Source organism: Protopterus annectens, chromosome 3.part1 (genome assembly GCF_019279795.1).
Source record: "Protopterus annectens isolate FY-2018-M chromosome 3.part1, PAN1.0, whole genome shotgun sequence".
NCBI classification, from domain to species: domain Eukaryota; kingdom Metazoa; phylum Chordata; order Ceratodontiformes; family Protopteridae; genus Protopterus; species Protopterus annectens.
This window is the reverse complement of record NC_056732.1, coordinates 670,109,423-670,130,969: the sequence shown is the minus strand read 5'-3', so window position 1 is coordinate 670,130,969 and position 21,547 is coordinate 670,109,423. Positions and strand designations below refer to the sequence as shown.

The 21,547-nt window shown below is 34.7% G+C and overlaps 1 protein-coding gene across 2 annotated transcripts in view; it reads left to right on the top strand.

Moving 5' to 3' along the window:
- The window catches only part of ADCY8 (adenylate cyclase 8), a 2,045,143-nt gene that overhangs the window by 1,895,763 nt on the left and 127,833 nt on the right, over positions 1 to 21,547 (top strand). For both annotated transcript variants that reach the window (XM_044067040.1, XM_044067038.1), the window contains one exon: positions 20,128 to 20,220. In XM_044067040.1, coding sequence (XP_043922975.1) covers positions 20,128 to 20,220 — 93 coding nt within the window. The remainder of the gene's footprint in view (positions 1 to 20,127; positions 20,221 to 21,547) is intronic.

Below are 21,547 nucleotides of genomic sequence, written 5' to 3'. Positions count from 1 at the left end.
TCAGGACCTTTTGTGTAGGCTGAGTATGAATAGGTTACATGTGCAAGGTAATATGGTATATAAGATATGCTCATAAAGAGTATGTTTATTTTGTAATGAAATAGAGACAATGAAGCATGATTTTAGAGTGTGAAAGAGTAAAGAAATTATGGAAAAAAATGAAGTTTTTTGGGGAGTTATAAAAAAAATCAGAAGATATAAATATAGGCATGATTTTGTATGGGTATTATGGGGATCTACAAAAAATAATTGATAATATGGACACAATTTCCTTTGGATTAATTTTAACTGTTTGGGAATCTAGCCTGAAAGAGCTGCTATTCAGAAAGAAATGGTTATTAGCTGAAATATTGAGTAAAATAAAATTCTGGATGTGACGAAAAGGGTGAGGGGGTTTTTGTATGACATCATTAGCAAAAAATAATTACATTTTTGTGTGCAATTCTGTAAGAAAGAAAAGGAAAGGAATGTAAATAATGTATAAAAAGTATCTGTACGTTTATTATGTAAAGAATGTAAAATAAAGGACCCTTACTCTTTTCAAAAGGTGCCATGGGATCTTTTATATCCAGGTGAGATATCACCAAGTCAAGAGGTGGGGGTTTGGTTTAACATATAAACTAAAACACAACATGGTGGTGAATGCAGCCCCTACCCACCATACTCTGCACTGTAGTGTCATCACTCTATCTGATTGGTGGAGGCATAGAACCCACAGCCACCTGCACAATGGCGAGTGTGCTACCTGTCATGACACTGACACTGATTCATATTTAAGATTACGCAAACACTCCAAGTTGCCAAGAAAAAGTGACCTGGTGGTACCATTTAGTTTTTTTCTTAAACTTACACCAGTTTCATTAATGACAATGCATGGGTTATACATGTAGATCTTGTACATTATATTAATTGCTACCAAAACTGTATTAAATTCAAACATGAAGGTGTCCAAGTACAGTACTGCTTCTATTTTTATCCTAAAAAGTAAGTGAATATATACATTTATATTAATAGATGTCTGACATAAAAAAGGGTTATCTTAACCAAATAAGATGCATATTTTAGTGGATACCTACACAGCTCTGTTTTTCTTTCACGAACACTGCTACATTGGCAGTTGTTTTTGGAAAATAAATATTCTACACTTTGCATTCCTTTTATTTTCCAACAGCAGCAACACAATTGCTGTTGTCGTATGCTTTGAACATTCACTTCCATTCAAAAGCTCTCATAGTCCATTTTCTCTGAAGTACGGTTCTGAAATGAGCACTCCATTTCTGATAGGATCTTATTAAGCATCAGTGAAAGGGCAATATGTTATTTCCTAACAGATTTAACACAGCTCCTCTTAACACATAGCATTACAGCCCTTTACCTGATATAGAAATCATTATTGTACCATTTGATCATATTGAAATAAACTGAAGATTACCATGCATAAGCTCTGAGAGAGCTGTTTCCAATAACTCATTACAGAGTATTTATGTGAACTTACATCCAGCACAGATGTAGACCAGTACAGCGATCTGTAAGTGTAAATACAAACAGCTAGGAATGGGATATAATGTTGTGAACCTATTTGCTTAATGTACTCCAATCATTAGTTTACTTCTCACCATAATTATGTTTATAAAGAATGCATTTGTCACATGGAGCTTTTCATTCATGTTGCCATGTTAGCCATGCTTTTTCCTAAACAGGATTTATTCAGAAGTAAATACATAAACATCCTGGTTAAATAAAGTGGTGAAGAGTGATGTAGGTACAGAATACAGTGCTTAAAAAGATAACAGTAATGCTTACTGAATATTTCATGTTTTTTTTTCCTTTTATTACATTACATGTGTAAATATAAGTCCATTTTAGTATTGCTGTGATCAGACCACACTAGGAAATTACTGATAGCACTTCCAATAAAAATATGAGACAAATACTGCAAAATACAGTTTAATACTAAGGGCATAATTATCATTGTGGGATCACATTTTACTGCAGAACGTTCTTCTAAGATGCACAGCTGCAAAATTTTCCTGGCAGTAGAAGAAAACAACTTAGAATGACATTATACAGAATTATTAGATTATCTCATTCTATATATTCATTTAATAGTACGCAAAGCTTGCATTGCAGTTATATTAATCATTAATGAATTAAATCCGCATACTCAGTATCGATGAAAACACTACATGCTATTTTAAACACCATTATATATTTATTACTTAAGACACAGGCAAACATACATCAACAGAAAATAAAACAAACTTTATAAAAAGGAAGAAGCAAATTATATACAAATTGAAATTGTGGGAGCAATACATGCAGAACAATTTTTAGGAGAAGGATTGAAGTTTAAGGGAAGGTAGAAATTCAGCAATTTACGTAATGTTGGACTAATGATAATAACACTACATACTATTATAAGCTACAAAGTAGTTTATTTTATTTTCTAACTGAGTAAGTGGATTGGTGCCAGGAACCATGTCAGCCATAACCTGACCTAAGGCAAAAGACACAATAAATATAAATTATAATACTGAATTATGAAACATAAGTATGTTTAAATTTTTGTTTTACCAGTTTTATTTATTCGTTTATTTATTTATGTATTTATTTACATCCTCATCATGACAATTTAACATGACTCTCACTACTTGGACCAGTTTCCCAGTACATCACTTCAGCATAACTTCATCTGACTCCTCCTCCTCAGTCTACACTACCAGGGAGATGTCTAGTATTCTATCATGTCATCATTGTAGCAGCAAACAGCTCATCTGATTAATCACAATCAGCCTGTAGCAACTCTAACAGAGACTCCACATACTCATGCCATTCTAGTTTTTTTCTATACAACACACAGATAAGTAGTATACAGTAACAGTGATGGCTGTCATTGTAAAGAGGGCTGTTCTAATCTAGCCTTTATAACAGGTCTTAAAGTACCTGCTGTTGATAAAAGGCCAGCTAACACTGATTGATATCCTGCCACCCTTAAAAGCAATGTGCTGTTATGTGCAAAGATTATAGTGTGTATATGCGCATGTGTGTGTGTGTGTGTGTGTGTGTGTGTGTGTGTGTGTGTGTGTGTGTGTGTGTGTGTGGGCGCGTGAGTGTGTATGTGCGATTACTTATATCTATATCTATCCATATATATATATATATATATATGTCTATATCTATATATGTAGATAGATTAATATAGATATAGATACATAGATTTGATCCAGTATCTGTCCGCCTGGGATGACATGCTCGACAAGCCACACTGCTTCGCTAGAGATGACTTGCACTTGTCACCCTTAGGCTTTCGAATACTTGCCAAGGCTCTTGCCACCCCCATAGTGCCTTTTTTAGGCAAGGCTCAAAAACAAACTCACCACCATAAATAGCACAAGTAACAAAAAACTGAGAGTAATGCCAGAAGTCTAAACCTCAAAATGCATGCACTCGAGGCACTCCTCAGTATGGAGAAAATCGATATATGTGCAGTAACAGAAACCTGGTTTAAGGGTCCAGAGAGCACCCCAGCACTACCAGGCTACAACTCATACAATATATTTCGGCCACAGAACCCAAACCGAAATACAAAAGGTGGGGGTGTATCCATATTCATTAAGGATACCCACACCTCCAGGTTAGTGGCACAGCACGATGCTTCAGAAATTATCCACGTGCAACTAACAATGGGCAAAACTGCAATTCAAATTGTAGCTTGCTACAGATCACCCACCATGTCCCAGGACCCCCATTCCACATTTCTGGAAACATAAAGGTTCTACCAAACACCCTAATATTGGGTAATTTCAGTTACCCAAACATTAACTGGGAAAACTACTCAAGTACTAACTCCCTTGCCCAACTTTTCCTTGAATTTATAAACTCAAACGCCTTGGTTCAACTGGTCAACACTCCCACCAGAGGTGACAACATATTGGACCTGGTCATCACCAACATGGGTGACCGGTGTTCCACACCAGAGGTCAACCCCTCACTGGTTAGATCTGATCATGAACAAATCCCTTTGGATATCCATATTCCACCCCCACCCCCGGATAAGAAAGCCACCATAAAAAACTTTTCAAAAGCAAACTTCACGTTACTTAAGACCGAGTTGGAAAGTTTCGAAGCCCCCATGCTGAAGGATAACCAAGCTGCAAAATCCTTTATGAATGCATTCTACGGGAAGCTACAAGAATGTATGGATAGTGCCATCCCAAGCAAAACCAAGACTCACTCCTCCAAGAAAAGGAAATCAGTCTGGTGGACTCCTGCCATAAACAAGCTATACAATAGAAGGAGGAAACTAATACAGAAAAGAGTAAAATCCCAAGAAAGGAAGACATCCCTGATCAGTATCAGCAAGAAACTACGATCCCTCATAAAATCATCCAAGGCGAGCTTTGAAAGAAAAATTGCCAAGGACTCCAAAGATAACCACAAGGCATTTTTTAGCTATGTCAAGAATCTAAGGGGCTATGCTCAGATCTGCTCTGAGTTAGTGCAGAATGGCACAAAATACACTGAACCGACTGATATCACCAACATCCTGGCAGACAGGTTCAGCGCAAACTTCACCCCCTCTCACCCCCAAAAAGGCCCATAACCATACCAGAAGAATGTAGAGTCCCTAAAATCACAGACACTCAGGTTAAAATAGCCCTCTCCAAAGCCAAAAACACAGCATCAATGGGAATGGACGATGTTCTAGGCTGCGTCCTACACGAGCTCAAAGACGATCTAACCCCTCACCTAAACACATTGTTCAAACTCAGCCTCTCCACAGGCTACATACCCATAGAGTGGCGCACAGCAATGGTTATTCCACTCCACAGAGGTGGAGCCACAACAGACCCCAGGAACTATCGCCCTATAAGCCTGACTAGCTTGGTTTGCAAGGCTATGGAGTGCATAATCATGGAACTCATTAACAGAGACATTGGAAACCTCCAAACACTTGACCCAACCCAGTTCGGCTTTATTAAGAGCAGATCGTGCCTCCTAAACCTGGTGGACTTCTTTGAGACAGTTACCAAGGCTATAGATGAGGGAAAGGTGGTACACACGGCCTACCTAGACTTTGCTAAGGCCTTCGACACCATTCCCCATTCTGGTATTATAGACAAGCTCATCAGCCTGAACATAAACCCCTACTTCACAAGATGGGTTGCCAACTGGCTCACAGACAGAACCCATATGGTGAGAGTTGTGGGATCTAGGTTCGTCTCTAAACCGGTTACAAGTGGTGTTCCCCAGGACTCAGTCCTAGGATCCCTCCTGTTCAGCATATACTTCTCAGAGGTACAGGCAAGCACAGGAGGACTATGGCTGACCAGGTTCGGAGACAACTGCAAACTAGGGGTTATAATTGACTCTCCGGCTGACACAGACATCCTCCAAAAGGGTCTCACTGAGACGGATACCTGGTATCAAAATCATGGCCTCAAGCTAAATGCCAAAAAGTGCATAGTCATCACCTTTGGAAAAAACAAAGTACCCACAAACTACCACATAGGTGGTAGTCCCCTAAATACAGAAGACATAATAAGGGATCTGGGGACCCAAGTAGATAGTAATCTCACTTTTGATAATCACATTGCCAAAGTGGTTAGAAAATCCTTCTACGTGGCCCACCTAATCACAAAGGGTTCACATCCAGATCAAAAAAGGTCGTTGTGCCTCTCTACTCATCATTCATTAGACCCATCTTAGAGTACAACGCCCCATTTGGGATGTACCTTACAAGACATTTGCAACAGCTGGAAAGACCACAGAAGTACCTCACCAAGAGGATCATTGGCCTCAAACAGATGCCCTATGCAGCTTGACTGAAGAAACTCCAGTTGTACTCAGTTGCATACCGCCTACTCAGAGGTGATCTCTGTCTGACATACAAGGCCATGTCCAACCCAGAATTGATGGACATGCTCCACCTAAAGAAAACCTTATCCCCTCAAGCCACATGCTCTAGGGATCTAAACCTCACCACAACAATAAATAGGACGTGCTGGAGGAATAGATTCATGTCCCAGTGACTTCACATGCTTTGGAACAAGATCCCAATCTACATTAGGCAGAGCTTCTTGCTAACACTCTTCAAAAGAAACCTTGATGAGTGGATGGAAAACAGAAAGTTTACCTCAGGGATCACTTCAGTGGCTCTGCTGGACAGAGGCACAGGGAAATAATCTAAGGGGGCGGCGAAAGCCTACACATTCTGGCTAGGCTTATAAATGCCTTCAGGCAGATAGCCTAGTACCCAACTATGAACCTATGAACCTATGATGTAAAAGCATCTGTTACTGACTCCGGTAAGCTCAGTACTTGCCATTTACTGTCCTTTACACAGTTCACCTACTGTTCTCTGCATTGCTCTTTACATGCCCATGCAAGGAGGTTTGCATAGCCATCAACTTGTTTCCATCAGAAATCACTTCTAGTTATACACTGTCTCTCTGCTTCTGGTACAGATAGCCATTCCAGTTCCTTTAAAATGTGTATCTCCTTCAGCAGAAGGGGCCCTATCAGTGTCTATTCTTTTTTTTTTTTCAAAACAGGTTTATTGTTTTAACATATAAGAGAAATATCATAACAATTTTATACAAGTAATTAAAAATAGGTATTATTATAATATTCAACAAAACAACTAAAGTATTTACAAAGACATCCACTACAATCAGATCAATTAATTAAACTAAAATATCATGCTATTGAAATTAAATTTTTTTTAACAAATTTTGTAAATTATCCCATACAATAAAATAAGATGTTTTTCTGTTTGTTCTAGTCCTAATTGTGTTTATTTCCATATGGCACACTATATTCATAACATTTTTAAATTCATTGAACGAAGGAGGTGTATCTGAAATCCAATTTCTAGTTATTATTTTCCTAGCCACTGCTAGAATAGACCATAACAAGGGAAGCTTAACCTTTTTAACACTTTGAGGTACAGGTGTGTTGAATAATATAAGAGATTTAGAGGTAATGAAATTATCTGTAAAAAGAGCCTGCAAAAATTCATTAATTGACTTCCAGTATTCTTTCAATTTTATACAGTCATAAAACATATGAGCCCAGTCAGCATTAATTTCTACATTACATCTCTTACATAGATTATCTTTATTATTTATTTTATTCATCATCAAAGGTGTATAAAAAGATCTATGTAAAAATTTCCATGTATAAAGTCTCCAGACAATGAAAGACGTAGTTCTATAAGCAGATTCCAATATATATTGTTTATCTTGTTGATTTGGTGGGTCCCCATTAATAGAAGTGAAATAATTCCAGTATGAATCTACACTGTAAAATGTTTCTTGTCTGATAACTTTATGTATGTATGAAAGTTTACCTTTATCAGAAACTTTATGTTGTAAATTTAATATCAAGTAATCAATCAGTGTTGGAATAGATTCTTTAACAGTTATAGACATTAAATCTATTTTATTAATAAGATGTTGTCTAAAGGTCTGAACCTCTAACCAGCAAGTTTCTCTTAGATCAAATTCTTGTTTTAAGAAATCTAGATTTTTAACTTTATTATCAGATATCAACTGATACCAGTACTTTAGATCATTATCTATAGCTAAATGAGTTCCTTCAGAAGTAGATGACAAAAGCATACCCTGAGTATACATTATAGGAAATACAATAAAATTCCATTCCCTATACTTAGGGTGCATGAATATAAAGTTACGATAACTAATAATAATATTTAATGGGTAACAAACCATATGTTTAGGTGTAATAGGTGAAGTACAAAATTCCTTTAGTAACCATAACATGGAGTTATTTACAATCATATTTTTATGTGTTAAGGAGATTTTCATGAAGTGCATACTAATTAGCTTCCAATAATCTTTCCATTTTGTGACATATGACTGATCTATTAATAAAGTAATAACTTTTACAATAGTAGAGATAGTATATAAATTAAAGTCTGGAAAAGAAATACCCTCTTGAGACCAGCTATTAGTATGTTTCTTTAATGCAATCCTAGGTCTATTAGGTGCCCATAAGAAATTTAACATTAGTGTGTTCAGTTTCTTGATAATTATTTTTGTAGGTGGAAGTATTATTGATTGTATTAAGTATAAAATCTTGGGGAATATTATCATTTTAATAATTGTAAGTCTCTCCTCCATAGTAAAAACATATTATTCCAGGTATTAAAAAGATTTTGTATATTAAGAAAACAGGTATTATAATTATTATATATAATAGATTTAATATCTTTAGATAGTATTATACCTAAATAAGTTATCTGACCTGAATTGGGTACATATTTAGTAAAATCACTAATGAGAATATTTTTCGTGTATATATAGGTAGTATTTTAGTTTTTCTTCATTGAATATTAAACCAGAAATACTTTTAAAATTCATCATGTTATCAAATAGAGACTGTATAGAAGAATTAGATCCTGCTGATGTAATTAGATCATCTGCAAAAGTTGAATTTTGGATGTTGTATTTTCATCTATTTCAAAACCCTCTATGTCAGTACTGTTTCTGATCAAATTAGCCCAAGGCTCCATTACTAAAGTGAATAATAGTGGAGAAAGTGGACATCCTTGTTTTGTACCTTTAAGAATGGGTATTTTTGTGAAACATATGTTCCTACCTTAATATAAGCCAACGTTCCTTTGTATAAATGTTCAATTAGATTTACAAATGCATCCGAGAAGTTTGTGCACTTCATTAAGGTAAACAGATAGTCCCAACTTACTGAATCAAATGCTGAACTTATATCAAGACTAATAAGTGTTAAATCTTTCTTTTTCCTATTTGCAAAATCTGTTAATGTTAAAGTTCTTCTTATATTATCAAAAGTATTTCTATTTACAATGAAGCCTGTCTGATCTATATCTATAATGCCGGGAATGATTGTCTTCAATCTATCAGCAAAGATATTCATAAACATTTTATAATCAACATTAAGTAATGAGATGGGCCGATATGAAGAACATCTAGTTGGATCTTTATTAGGTTTTAAAATTGGCGAAATAAATGTATATTGCCAAGATGGGGGGGTTATTAACTCAGTTTGGGCCAAAATAAAAACCTTATGTATTAATGAATATGTATTTTTAGAAAGGATTTTATATATCTCTGGTATAATACCATCATTACCCGGTGCTTTGTTTGATTTAAGCTTATTTATTTGTGTAATAACGTCTGTATATGAAATACTCTTGTCCAATAGTTTAATCGGTTGTTTATTAAGCTTTTTATTCATATTTGTGGTTATAAACTCCTTTATTTTATCTTTAGGTTCCATGTTAATATTATTATGGTTAATTTTGTGAAAGTGATTTCTAAATTCATCTAGTATTTCTGGTATACTAGAAACATTCTTCTTTTTCCTTAGAGAAAAGATTTCTTTGATATGGTTTTGTTTATTCAACCTTTTTGTTTTATTTTTAAGTCTATGTAAGTATTTGGGGCTTATTGAATAAGACAAAAACTTGTATTTCTCTAAAGTTATTTTAACTTTATGAGTTAAAATTTCTTTGTATTTCTCATTTAGTTTGTTTATTTCTTCAATAACTTTCTTGTCCATAATATTTTCTTTATTATTATGTTTATGAGTCTAATTTACTTTGAATATCTAACAATTCCTTATCCCAAGATTTCCTTTTATTATTATACCATCTGATACTTTGTCCATATAGATATGATTTTAAGGCATCCCAAACATAAACAATGGAGACTTCAGGAGTGTTATTTATGTCTAAAAAATGTTTTACTTCTGAAAGTATATATTCTTTATAGTCTTTTAGTTGAGTTAAGTATGCTGGTATCCTTTGATCTGAACATTATGAGTATTTTTATCATGAATTCAAAAACAATTGAATTATGATCAGATATAGGACATGAAATGATTTTGGAATTAATTAAATCTGTTACCATCTGGTTAGAAATAAAGACCCGATCTATTTTTGAATAAGTTTTGTATCTGTTAGAAAAAAAGGTGTATGGTAATGATTTTGAATTTATCTGATTATTAATATCATTCAAATGATAAGAATTAGCAAAATCCTTTAAATGTTTTGCATTAGATGTAATTCTTCTCTTTCCTATAGTGGTAGTATCACTTTCATGTAGTATACAATTAAAGTCACCAGCTAAAATAATATCGCCTATAGAGAATGATATGATCTTATCAAGATGATGTTTCATTGTATTAATACCAATTCCAGGTATCCAATATACATTAATTAAAGTGTAAGTCTTCCCATTAATTTGTATTGTAACCATACAAAACATTCCTTTGTCATCCTGATAAGACTTAATGGTTTTAGGAATGGGCATACTTTTATTCCATAAAATAGCCACTCCTCTTTTTTCTGAGTGTGCTCTGAACTAACCAATACTGTATATTTGTTTGTGGCTAGTTTATCAATATCTTTTTTCAAGAGATGGGTTTCTTGTAGGAAGACTAAGTTGGCCTTATGTAAATTAATGTATCTTATTAGGCTTGCCCTTTTACATGGATTATTCAATCCATTAATGTTTAAAGAAATTCCTTTTAAAGATGTCATTTGGCATTTTTAAAACTTAAGAATCTTATGATCAAAATAACAAATAACAAGATAAGTAATGTTACATCTCCTCCTTTAGGTGTACCTTTAAATATAGCTGTATTTATTGAATCTCTTATGGGATTTGTATAGGATTCAATTTTGTTTGTAGTGACAATGAATGTACAAAATATATTGTGGATGTCAAAACTATATACAAATAACAATGAACAAGTGAAAATAATGTAAGGATTAAACCTTGCATCCAGCCTGGAGTTGTAAACTCCAACTTTGAGTAGTATTTACCACTCAAGTTAACCCCTACCCTAAGCAGCAGTACGTCAGCTACCACCTTATCAATTTAATACTAATTATATTTAACTGAAGTTAACAGTTTTCAATTCAATTATCTAGCAAGACAAGACTACACATTTGGTAAAACAGCATCATATAAACTAAAATAAACCTTTTTTTTTTTTTTTTTTTAAAAACTGTTCATACTACTATATACATCCATGTAATATAAAACACTTGTATGCAAATAGCATTCAAATAATCTTGATGTTAGAAATCAAGAGGAGAGAAAAATAAGTTCTAACATTCATTTAAATCAAAACTTTGGCTAATATGATTCAGACATTACATATATTAGGATGCATCTATTTTCTGTCATGTAAATACAGTTAACAGCTTCCAAAAAAACCTTGAATTGCTTGTATATGAGCATTTACTCAAACTCATTATTGTCAATAGAATAAAATATTGTATTCATAGAAATTGTTATAAATCATACTTCATAGTTAAGCAGATTCTCAGAAACATTTATATACATATCTACATACACACACATACACACACACACACACACACACACACACACACACATATATATATATATATATATATACATACATACACACATACACACACATATACACATATACATATATATATATATATATATATATATATATATATATATATATATATATATACACATGCATACACACATACACATACACACACACACACACACACACACACACACACACACACACACACACACACACACATACACACACACACACACACACACACACACACACATACACAAACACACACACACATACACACACACACACATACACACACACACACACACATACATATATATATATATATATATATCTGATCTCACTGAGTTGTATCTTTACTGAGCACCATCTTACATTGCTGTCCCTTCAATAAATCTGTCTGCTTTATACAAAATAATGCACAGCAAACACATTTTAGTAACTAGATTTTACAAACATGCTATACTACTGCTTTAAAATATATCACATGACAATTTCTTCCAGTATAGAGTTATAAAATTATTTATGCTTGTCAATCAGATGAATTAAATGAGTTATAGTAATGTATATGTTTGGGACATAGGTTTTTAACACATATTATTAATCTGCTATTCCTGTATCTGTGATGTGTCAGTGTGATATCTAGGTCAAAGGTGAGACCAGCTTCTCTGTGAGAGTTCTGAGAGTTGAAGCTTTTGAAGTAGCTCATGGACACTGTGCATGAGACAGCCCACATTGCAGATTGTCTCTCTTAACATTTTGGCGGGAAACTTATTAAAAACTAGTGACAAACATTCATTTAGCAGTGTAAATGCATCTAAACATGACAAAACCTTTACAATGCATTCTACAGGTTATTACAGACTCTATGTAAGTGAAATCAAGCCCAAAATTATTAATAAGTAACAAAACTCAACATTTTTGCCCCAACTCAACTCCTATGCAAATCTTATTATTTACTGTGTCTATATGATCAAAAGTATTTCTATATATTAATAAAGAAAAGAAAAAGAGAGTAGAAAGTAAAAGGGTGTAAGGCAGAAATAAAAAAAAATATAAGAGAAAGCTATAAGAAGTATATACAATAGAATATTACTTACTGTTTATATTAATAGAGTTAAAAATAAAACATATTATTTACTATTATTTAGTTCTAATTATTATTAGTTAAAGCATGACAGATTATTTGCAAACAAGCATAAGCAGTGTAATCAAGAAAGTATAATTAGGTAGTGTCATTCCTGTATCTGTGATGTGTCAGTGTGATATCTAGGTCAAAGGTGAGACTAGCTGCTTTCAGCTTCTCTGTGAGAATTCTGAGAGTTGAAGCTTTTGAAGTAGCTCATGGACACTGTGCATGAGACAGCCCACATCCCAGATTGTCTCTCTTAACATTTTGGCGGGAAACTTATTAAAAACTAGTGACAAATATTCATTTAGCAGTGTAAATGCATCTAAACATGACAGAACCTTCACAATGCATTCTACAGGTTATTACAGACTCTATGTAAGTGAAATTAAGCCCAAAATTATTAATAAGTAACAAAACTCAACATTTTTGTCCCAACTCAACTCCTATGCAAATCTTATTATTTACTGTGTCTATATGATCAAAAGCATTTCTATATATTAATAAAGAAAAGAAAAGAGAGTAGAAAGTAAAAGGGTGTAAGGCAGAAATAAAAAAAATGTAAGAGAAAGCTATAAGAAGTATATACAATAGAATGTTACTTACTGTTTATATTAATAGAGTTAAAAATAACATATTATTTACTATTATTTAGTTCTAATTATTATTGGTTAAAGCATGACAGATTATTTACAAACAAGCATAAGCAGTGTAATCAAAAAAGTATAATTAGGAATAGCATTTGAAGAACATATAAACTTTTAAAGGAAAAAAAATGTATCAAATTACTGACCTTATTTTTCCACTTCAGAAAGAGAAACAAGTTAAATCACAGCTTGCCATTAAATCTCCAGATATTTTGACTAGTTATGAAACAAAACATTTCTTTGCACACAGAGAATAACTTTGATTAAATCTTTTTCAAAATATTTGTTGCTTCTGGAAATGCAGGAACTATATTTAAAAAGATTAATAATAAAATAAAATGATGAGAGAGAAAAAAAACATAGTACAAATCATTTGTTTTTTAGTCTCTTCTTCTTCTCTGAAGTCTTCCACGAAGTTTCAGTTGCCAGTCTCTTTAACGAAGGACTAGCCCATTCCATTTCTTCTATTTTTTCCAAAATCTTATTTTTTTTGATAAACAGTAAAGCAGAGTCTAAGTCATCAAAATTTTAGGACCATCAGGAAGGAAGATTTTAAGCTTGGCAGGAAACAGAAGGTATGTTTTAAACTGTGTTTTTTAAGCTCCCTTATTAGTGGCAGAAAAACTTTTCTTTTAGCTAATACCATGGAAGAATAGTCATTGTCAAAACGCACAGTTGTTTCATTAATCTTAACAGGAGCTTTAGCCCAAGCAGATTTAAGAACCATCTCTTTATCAAAGATGATAGAAATCTAACTATAACTGATCTAGGATAGTTTTTGTTAGAGTTAGTATTAGCTATAGATCTATGTGCTCTTCGATACCAAAAGAGAATGCTTCTGGTAAATCTAAAGTTTTAGGGAGCCATGTTGTTAAAAAGAAGTAATATTGTTACCTTCAATATTTTCTGGCAGTCCAAAAATCCTAATGTTATTGCGCCTAGATCTATTTTCCAGGTCATCCAGCTTTGTTTGTAAATGTGTATTTTGTTTCAGCAGAAACTCAATGTTGATTTCCTCTTCTTGTATTCTATTTTCCATGTCATTCACAGCTTCTTCTATGCCTGTCATCTGGATCTTCTGTTGTTGCAGGTCCATATGTAACAAGTCTATTTGTTTTGTAGTTTTTCTATGAAAGTGTCTATTTTAGTATCCATTTTATCCATCTTAGCAGTAAGTTGCTGGACTATAATTATCAGAGACTGAAGTTCTTTCTTGATGCTGGAGTCTTGAGAATTTGTCTTACTGGAACTCATTTCAGACTGATAAACTGACAGGAAAATTTCCAAAGTAATTTCTGACAGGAATATTATTAAGATTTCCTTTCTTTTTTAGATATAGTTCAAGAACTATATAAAACAAACATATTTAGAAAGAAAATTACTTCAAAAATTAATTTTTTAAGTAATTAATTCCTGTCAATGTAATGAAATTGGTGGAGCTGAAGAAATCTGCTGCTATCCTGTGTTCATCCTTGGCCATGCCCCCCATCAGTGTCTATTCTTGAAAGCAGCTCCTACAGCTCTTTTAATCTGCCTTCCTTTTCCCATCCTTTATTTGATTGCATGTATCTATTCCTTCCTTCCTCTGCCATTCAGTAAGCCCTTATTGCAGACTTAACCCCTTCTCCATCATAAATTGTGTAAGATTTATTTTCCAGATTCATTTTCCATTATTGCTTAGTACAGCTTTTCTCTTAACTTTTCCTGTTGTTATTTTGCTTTCATTTGTACCAAGCACATTTTCATATGCCTGTTTTGTTCTGATTTAGATCTGTTGCCATTGTTAAGAGTATAGTGGCATGATCTGAAATGTATCTATCTAAAATATCTGCCTGTGTCACTTTTATCATGTCACTATTACTTATAACTAAATAGTCCAGTCTGCTTCCTTGTGTACCTTCTGTCCATGAATAAGTATATGCTATGCCCCCCTTCATTTCTCTCCATATGTCTGTTAAATCATGCTTTCCTATTCATTCTTTTAACCATTTCTGGGCTTTGATATTTATTCTTTTTTATTATTTAGCCTATTCAGATCTCAGCGTGACCTTAAAATCTCGCCGCACTATTTGTATATCATATTTTTTTCACTATTTCAAACTACCTATTACAGAACTCATCACAAATATTGTATCATCATTTGGAGCGTATATATATATATATATATATATATATATATATATATATATATATATATATTACCAATCACAATTTTGTTCTTGTGAATTATTTCTTTCCATATTATCCATTTCTCCATGGCATTTTTTTAGATAATTCAGTTGTAACTTTTAGAATCTTGTGAAACTTAATTACTACTCCCCTTTGTTCTTCTCCTTTATGGTGTGTTACAGTGTTTGCATATTCCAGTTGTTTACCTCTCTTATCTTCAGCTTTGTCTCTTGTAATAGTACTGTCTGTGGCTTTGAATGTTTTACTTCCTTTAAAGCTCCGCTTACATTTGATGGAGTGGGAACATCCTCCCATATTCCAGGAAACAAAATTAACATTTTGTATTTTCTTATTTCTTGCACTTATTGTTTCCCTTATCTGTTCTTGGTCTTGCTGACCACCCAGGAGCGGCCTTAGGTCAACTGGTGCCCTAGGCAAAAGGGCTCCACGGCACCCCCCACAACACCACTCAGTGCCCCCATCCTGGTCTCCCTGCACCAGATAAATACTGGAAAAGTGCCCATGCTACAGCGGTGCCCTAGGCGGCCGCCTAGTTGGTCTATGCCTAAGGCCGGCTATGTGACCACCCCCTCCCCTGATCAGGTTTTGGTGCACTAACTCCTGGCCTGGAGCATAACCCCTTTGGCCATTTTCTTTGTTTATGCTTTGTATGGGTCAGTACACTGGGCATGATTTACAGCGGGAGCAAGTAGTAAGGCCACTTCATCCTGCCTTCCCCATTAGCTCTGGTTTCTTGTCTTTAGTCCTTTATTACAATTAGAGGTAAATCTTAGGCTTTGTGCAGTTTCTGATCCTCCATAGACATATGAGTACTAAATTTTTAAATAATACTGTTATAATGCACCCATATTATAAGATATTCTATTTGATGTTGTCAGTTTAGCATTCTACATTGAAAAAAAGCACGAGGAAGTAAAAAAAAACATGGTTAATACAACAAACATCACACTTTCTTTGTCTACTATGCCAAACTTTACATCATTGTTTAATGTAATTATGGTTCAAAAACTCAGACAAAACGTATTTTATATAAACCAGTGATTTCAGCAGTTGTGTGTTTGATGAATTCCACAAATTGCAGGTATATTAGCTTTAGCTTTCTCAAGTCCTTTTCCCCCTCCTACTGGATCAGTGCTTGGTGCTGATCACAATTCACTCACTCACTCTCCATGGTAACCCCTTCAGTGTTCTTGGATCAGTGCATACCCAACAAGTTTGTTTCTTATTCAGCCACAAAGGAGTTTCCACTTACTATTAACCTGATATTACTTATGTGTAGAGGGCTCATATATGCAATTGACTTTTTTTCTTTAATCTTTACATAGACCTTGTTGCTTTAAACCATAGAATTCAAGAAGTTTCAAAGTTGTACCCTCACATAGGAATGTCACTTTGTACTCTGCGGTTGAGATTATGCAGTTTCTACTGTATTTTGTCATAAATCAAGAAGTAGCCATGGTTTTCATAGTATAAACATAGTATAAACAATATACAATACTCATATTGTATCAAGTTTGATTACTAATTTTGAGACCTTTGCTAATCATTATCTTGAAAGTAACACAGTAGAAAGTATCTGTTATGATTGTACCATTGTATAGTTGCCATTTTTTTCTAAACTATTTACAATCTTCCTTTAAAGTGTGTCACACCTTTTGTTTTCTTTTGCATCTTGTCTGAGTCTCTGGCAAAATTGTGTCTACTTTCTCCTGCATATTAATTCACCACCAGGACTAGAATGAATTCAAGAAAAGTGGAATGACTATCTCCTACAAAAACTGACAAACAAAGGACATATAAACTTTTATATTTTCATAGTTTCTGCACTTTTTTCTCAGTCAATTTACCAAAAAAAATCTCTATATAGCCAGAGAATCATATATTAGAATTAGTGATACATTCAGAAAAATCAAAATGTATTTGCTTATTATTTAAAAGCATACCTTGAACATAATCTCTTCATTTGTACAACCTCACAGTCCCCAGTATGTTTTCCCAGCAGCATTTGTTCTTTTTGGCTCCTCTGGTCATTAGGCTTATTTACGTATGCGAGTCTCTTTCTTTTCACTTCTGAGGGGTTGTATCTCAACTAGGTTGTATGGATTCCCCCAGTTTAATTTCTGTAATCCATGTTTGGTGTGCTAGCAGTATTCATCTTGTATATCTGAGTCCAGTTTCTTTTCTCCATAACTTTTTGTATGGATTCCCTCAACATCGTCTACTTGATCTGTGCTGGCAGTGTGGGATGCAGCTGCCATTTTGTTATTTTCTGGTGGTGTTCCCAGGCCCACTTGTCTGCACTTGTAACCCCAACATTGTTTGGTTAAGTTTTCTCTTTTGTAATCTTTGTTTTTCTACATGACATTACTACTATGTGGCCTGTCTCTAGTTTTCTGGATTTTTCATGTACATTGCTGTCTCTGTGTTTTCCACATATGGCTTTATTTCACCTTCTCTGCACTGTATGTGGGGATAGCCTCTTGTCTGTTTTTCTTCATTATAGACTGGTCATAGGGCATATCTTCCAGTCCTCTGGCTTTACTTGCTTCTATTTCCATTTCTTTATATGCCATAATATGTTCCAGTCCCTTCCGTAAAGTTCCCTCTGTTTTTTTCTTTTTCCTCATTGTAGGACTGCCATGCACCTGCTGTCACACTGTATCTTCTTGTCCCGGCAAAACCCTCGTCATGGAAATCCTATTTCTATTACCTTTCTCGTTAGACAGTCTTCTTTTTGATGCTGATAGTTCTTTTGAGTCATTGATGAATTTAATATGATTTTGCTGCCACGTGAACCCCTTCTTTTTTTCTGCTAAATTTGATGATCCAGTCTCTTGTCAGAAATGAGTTGAGTGATATAAATATTTTTCCAGGGTTGTTTCAGTCTGGTTTGTTCGTTCCATCTCGTGGATCCATTCTGTTCCAAAGCTGAAATTTGGTGGGATTTGTATCCCTTGCCTCACCATGTTTTCTACAAAGTCTGGTAGTTCCAGAACTCGTATGGTCTCTGGAATGTTAATGACTCTCACATTACAGCGTTGGCTTCTATACTCCAAATCATTCACCTTCATTTGTAGCATTTGCACTTTCTTCTCTAACTCTTGTTACTTAACTTCTTCCCCCATTTCTTGCATTCTCTGCTTATTTCCTTCTACAGTGTTTATCTGTATCTGCATGGCTTGCAGCTTCTCTTCGGTGTACAATACTATTGAGTGCTATGTCTGCATGTTGTGTGCTTTCACTGAAAGGCAAACAAATACTAAGATCAATTTTTTTTTCTTCAGAGCTAGCCTCTTTAAATCAGGAAAGAAATGTGTTTTCCAGCTGTTATGATATTCCTGTCATTTTATCTCAAATTTTTATTGCTCTGTTTCTATTTTAATTGTGTTTATTCTGCTGATTCTCTATGCTGGCGGGAAGAGAGAGAGAGAGAGATCAAACTAAGCTGCCATTTTTCCCTAGCCAAGCATTACCCCAAATTATTTTTAACTTGCCATGGAAGGGTGGAGTTGACTTACTTGCTTATAGTGTTATTTTTAAAGACATTTACTAATGTAATTTCTCTACCATCGAGTCACTGGCCACCTGAGCAGCTTTCTCTTCCCTTCACCGATTCCTCACAATCAAACAGCTATAAAGGTTTGGAAATTAACAGAGGGATCATTCCCTATGCTAATGCAATTTCAGCCCATAAGCAAGAATAACTGTGTGTGTGTGTGTGTGTGTGTGTGTGTGTGTGTGTGTGTGTGTGTGTGTGTGTGTGTGTGTGTGTGTGCGCGCACGCGCGCGCGTGTGTGTGCATGTGCTTGTGTACATGTGTGTGTGTGTGTGTGTGTGTGTGTGTGTGTGTGTGTGTGTGTGTGTGTGTGTGTGTGTGTGTGCCGGTGTGTTTCCACTTGCTGTGTTTCCTGCTTTCTGAAGAAATGGTGTTATACATATAGTAAATCAGAAAGCACCAGATGGTGTTATGGCATCACACAAATAAATACCATTTGCAATTAATGATGTCATATATAATATCATAGGTTCATTGAAGGCATAAGGCAATTTAGTCATAAGACTAGTTACACCTTGCTAGTACACGCTTTCATGCTGTAGACCCATTTTCAAGAAGGGGAAAAGCAAGTTAGTCCAGGAGTAAATTTATAGGTACCCCCAATCAAAAATAAGTAGTAAGTATTAAGCAAGTCAATATTAATACAACTAATTATATTAATTTAAAAGCATTGATTCTCTGTTACGTACTTAAGTATGATCCAAAGACTATATGACAGTGGTTCAAAGAGTGCCTACAGAATTGTGTTAACAGGCCTTTGCACATGATCTTTAAAAATGCTTGTATAAAATGGCCAGTCCATGCTGACTTGCCTCCCAGTGATTCCCGCAATGCATGCTGGATGTTCATTTCCTTATGTCCATACTACAGAAGGCATTAAAACTACTAAAAACTAAGCAACTGGTCCATGTTTCTGCCAAAACAAAATCATGTTTTGTTTGCCCAAAGGCATGGATTCTTCACGAGACTGTTCATTGCAGGTACTGAATCGCATACATGTTACTGCTAACCTGATATGTGTCCATGGTATATGCAGGTTCTGATATGTAATGTCTCTAATGTCATATCTGTTTGCAGAATGACAGTGCTGTCATGAAACATTCTGCTCTGCTCAGCTTGATAATTACACAAAACTTTCAAGAATTGTTATTCAGATAATTTGGTGTTAATTTGTGAACTATCACACTAAACTAATTTATAAATGGTAAAATGCTTATTTTGATGTTCAGCTATTAGGTGAAGAAAGATTTCAAGATATCGAGAAAATAAAAACGATTGGAAGCACATATATGGCAGTATCAGGCTTGTCTCCCGAGAAGCAGGTAAGATGTGCAACATTAAATCTGCTGCATTCATTTCTGATGTTAAGAAGAAATTACTACAAGCAGCATACACATGAGATACAAGAAACTCTCTACATGGAGACTGTTTCCCGATTAAAATTTCCTAAAGATTAGAGACAGGCCTATGATCCAAAGGGATGGTGCCCTCACTGTAAACAAGTAGTGCTTGAATTTGATTGGTGGGCTCAGACAGTGATGGACCTGGCAGGGGTTGCTGTGGGTGTGAGCAGCTTAAATGTTGTCTTGACTATCCCAAGGAGAAAGGTAGCTTTCTTTCTTGGCTATAGATACTAGAAGATGCTTGATGCTTTAGTACGTCCTGGCAAAAGTCAGGGCAAACTTCAAGCATATCAGCTACAGCAGAGAATGCATGGCAGCATGCTCATCTAAACAACACTTAGGGGGTAAGGTTAGCATAACGGTTAAGGTTTTTACCTCACAGACACAAGGTTCAAGGTTTGATTCTCAACTTCAGAAACTAACTAGGCTTAAAATGGCCCAGAAGGGCAGCTAGCCTAGTATTTAACCATGAGCCTATAAACATGTGTACAGGGAGGGTGACTAGGAACAGGCAAAATGGAAGAGCTTTCCTACCATCAGGATGGCACAATTATATCATAGTTTTCTTTATCTTGCTGTGGAGATGGAGGGGAGTATCAGGACATAGCACATGGTAGATGTCAGGAACAGTAAAAACAATCTGAAAAGTTTAATTACCTGCATCTTAAAACATACTTTATCAAACGTGAATTAGAAAAAGCTGTTTTTATTTGTATTTTTCTTCGGAATTGCTACAGTGGCTTGGTGCTTTATTACAGCCAGAGACGTTTCATTTCACCAAAATAAAATCAATATTTGTACTTTCTTTGCACTGTCTGCCTTGAACTATGGCTCCATATCTGTTTTTTTTCTCAAAGATATACCTCTATTCCATTTGCTTTCAGTGATGGAGACCAGTCACCTTAAAACAACCATTCACTCACAACTCACAAGTCTGTGCTTTGCACCGTATAAAACATAGAGGTACAGGAGAATAAAATGTAAATAAATTAAATAAATACATAATATGCTGGGCAAGTTGCATCAGAAACCATTCTTTGGTTGCAGTTTTGCTTATTGAATGCAGCCATTAACTGATGGTGCTAATACATATGTGCATCACTTGCAGATTGTGGTACTCATGCCAGACACTGTTATAAGTTGTAAGTTCATCTACAGAGCAGGTCTATATTACATTAATGAAAAGTAATTTAATTGAATGGCACTTGACACTGAAATGCCATTCATCAAGCTGTTAATAGTGAGA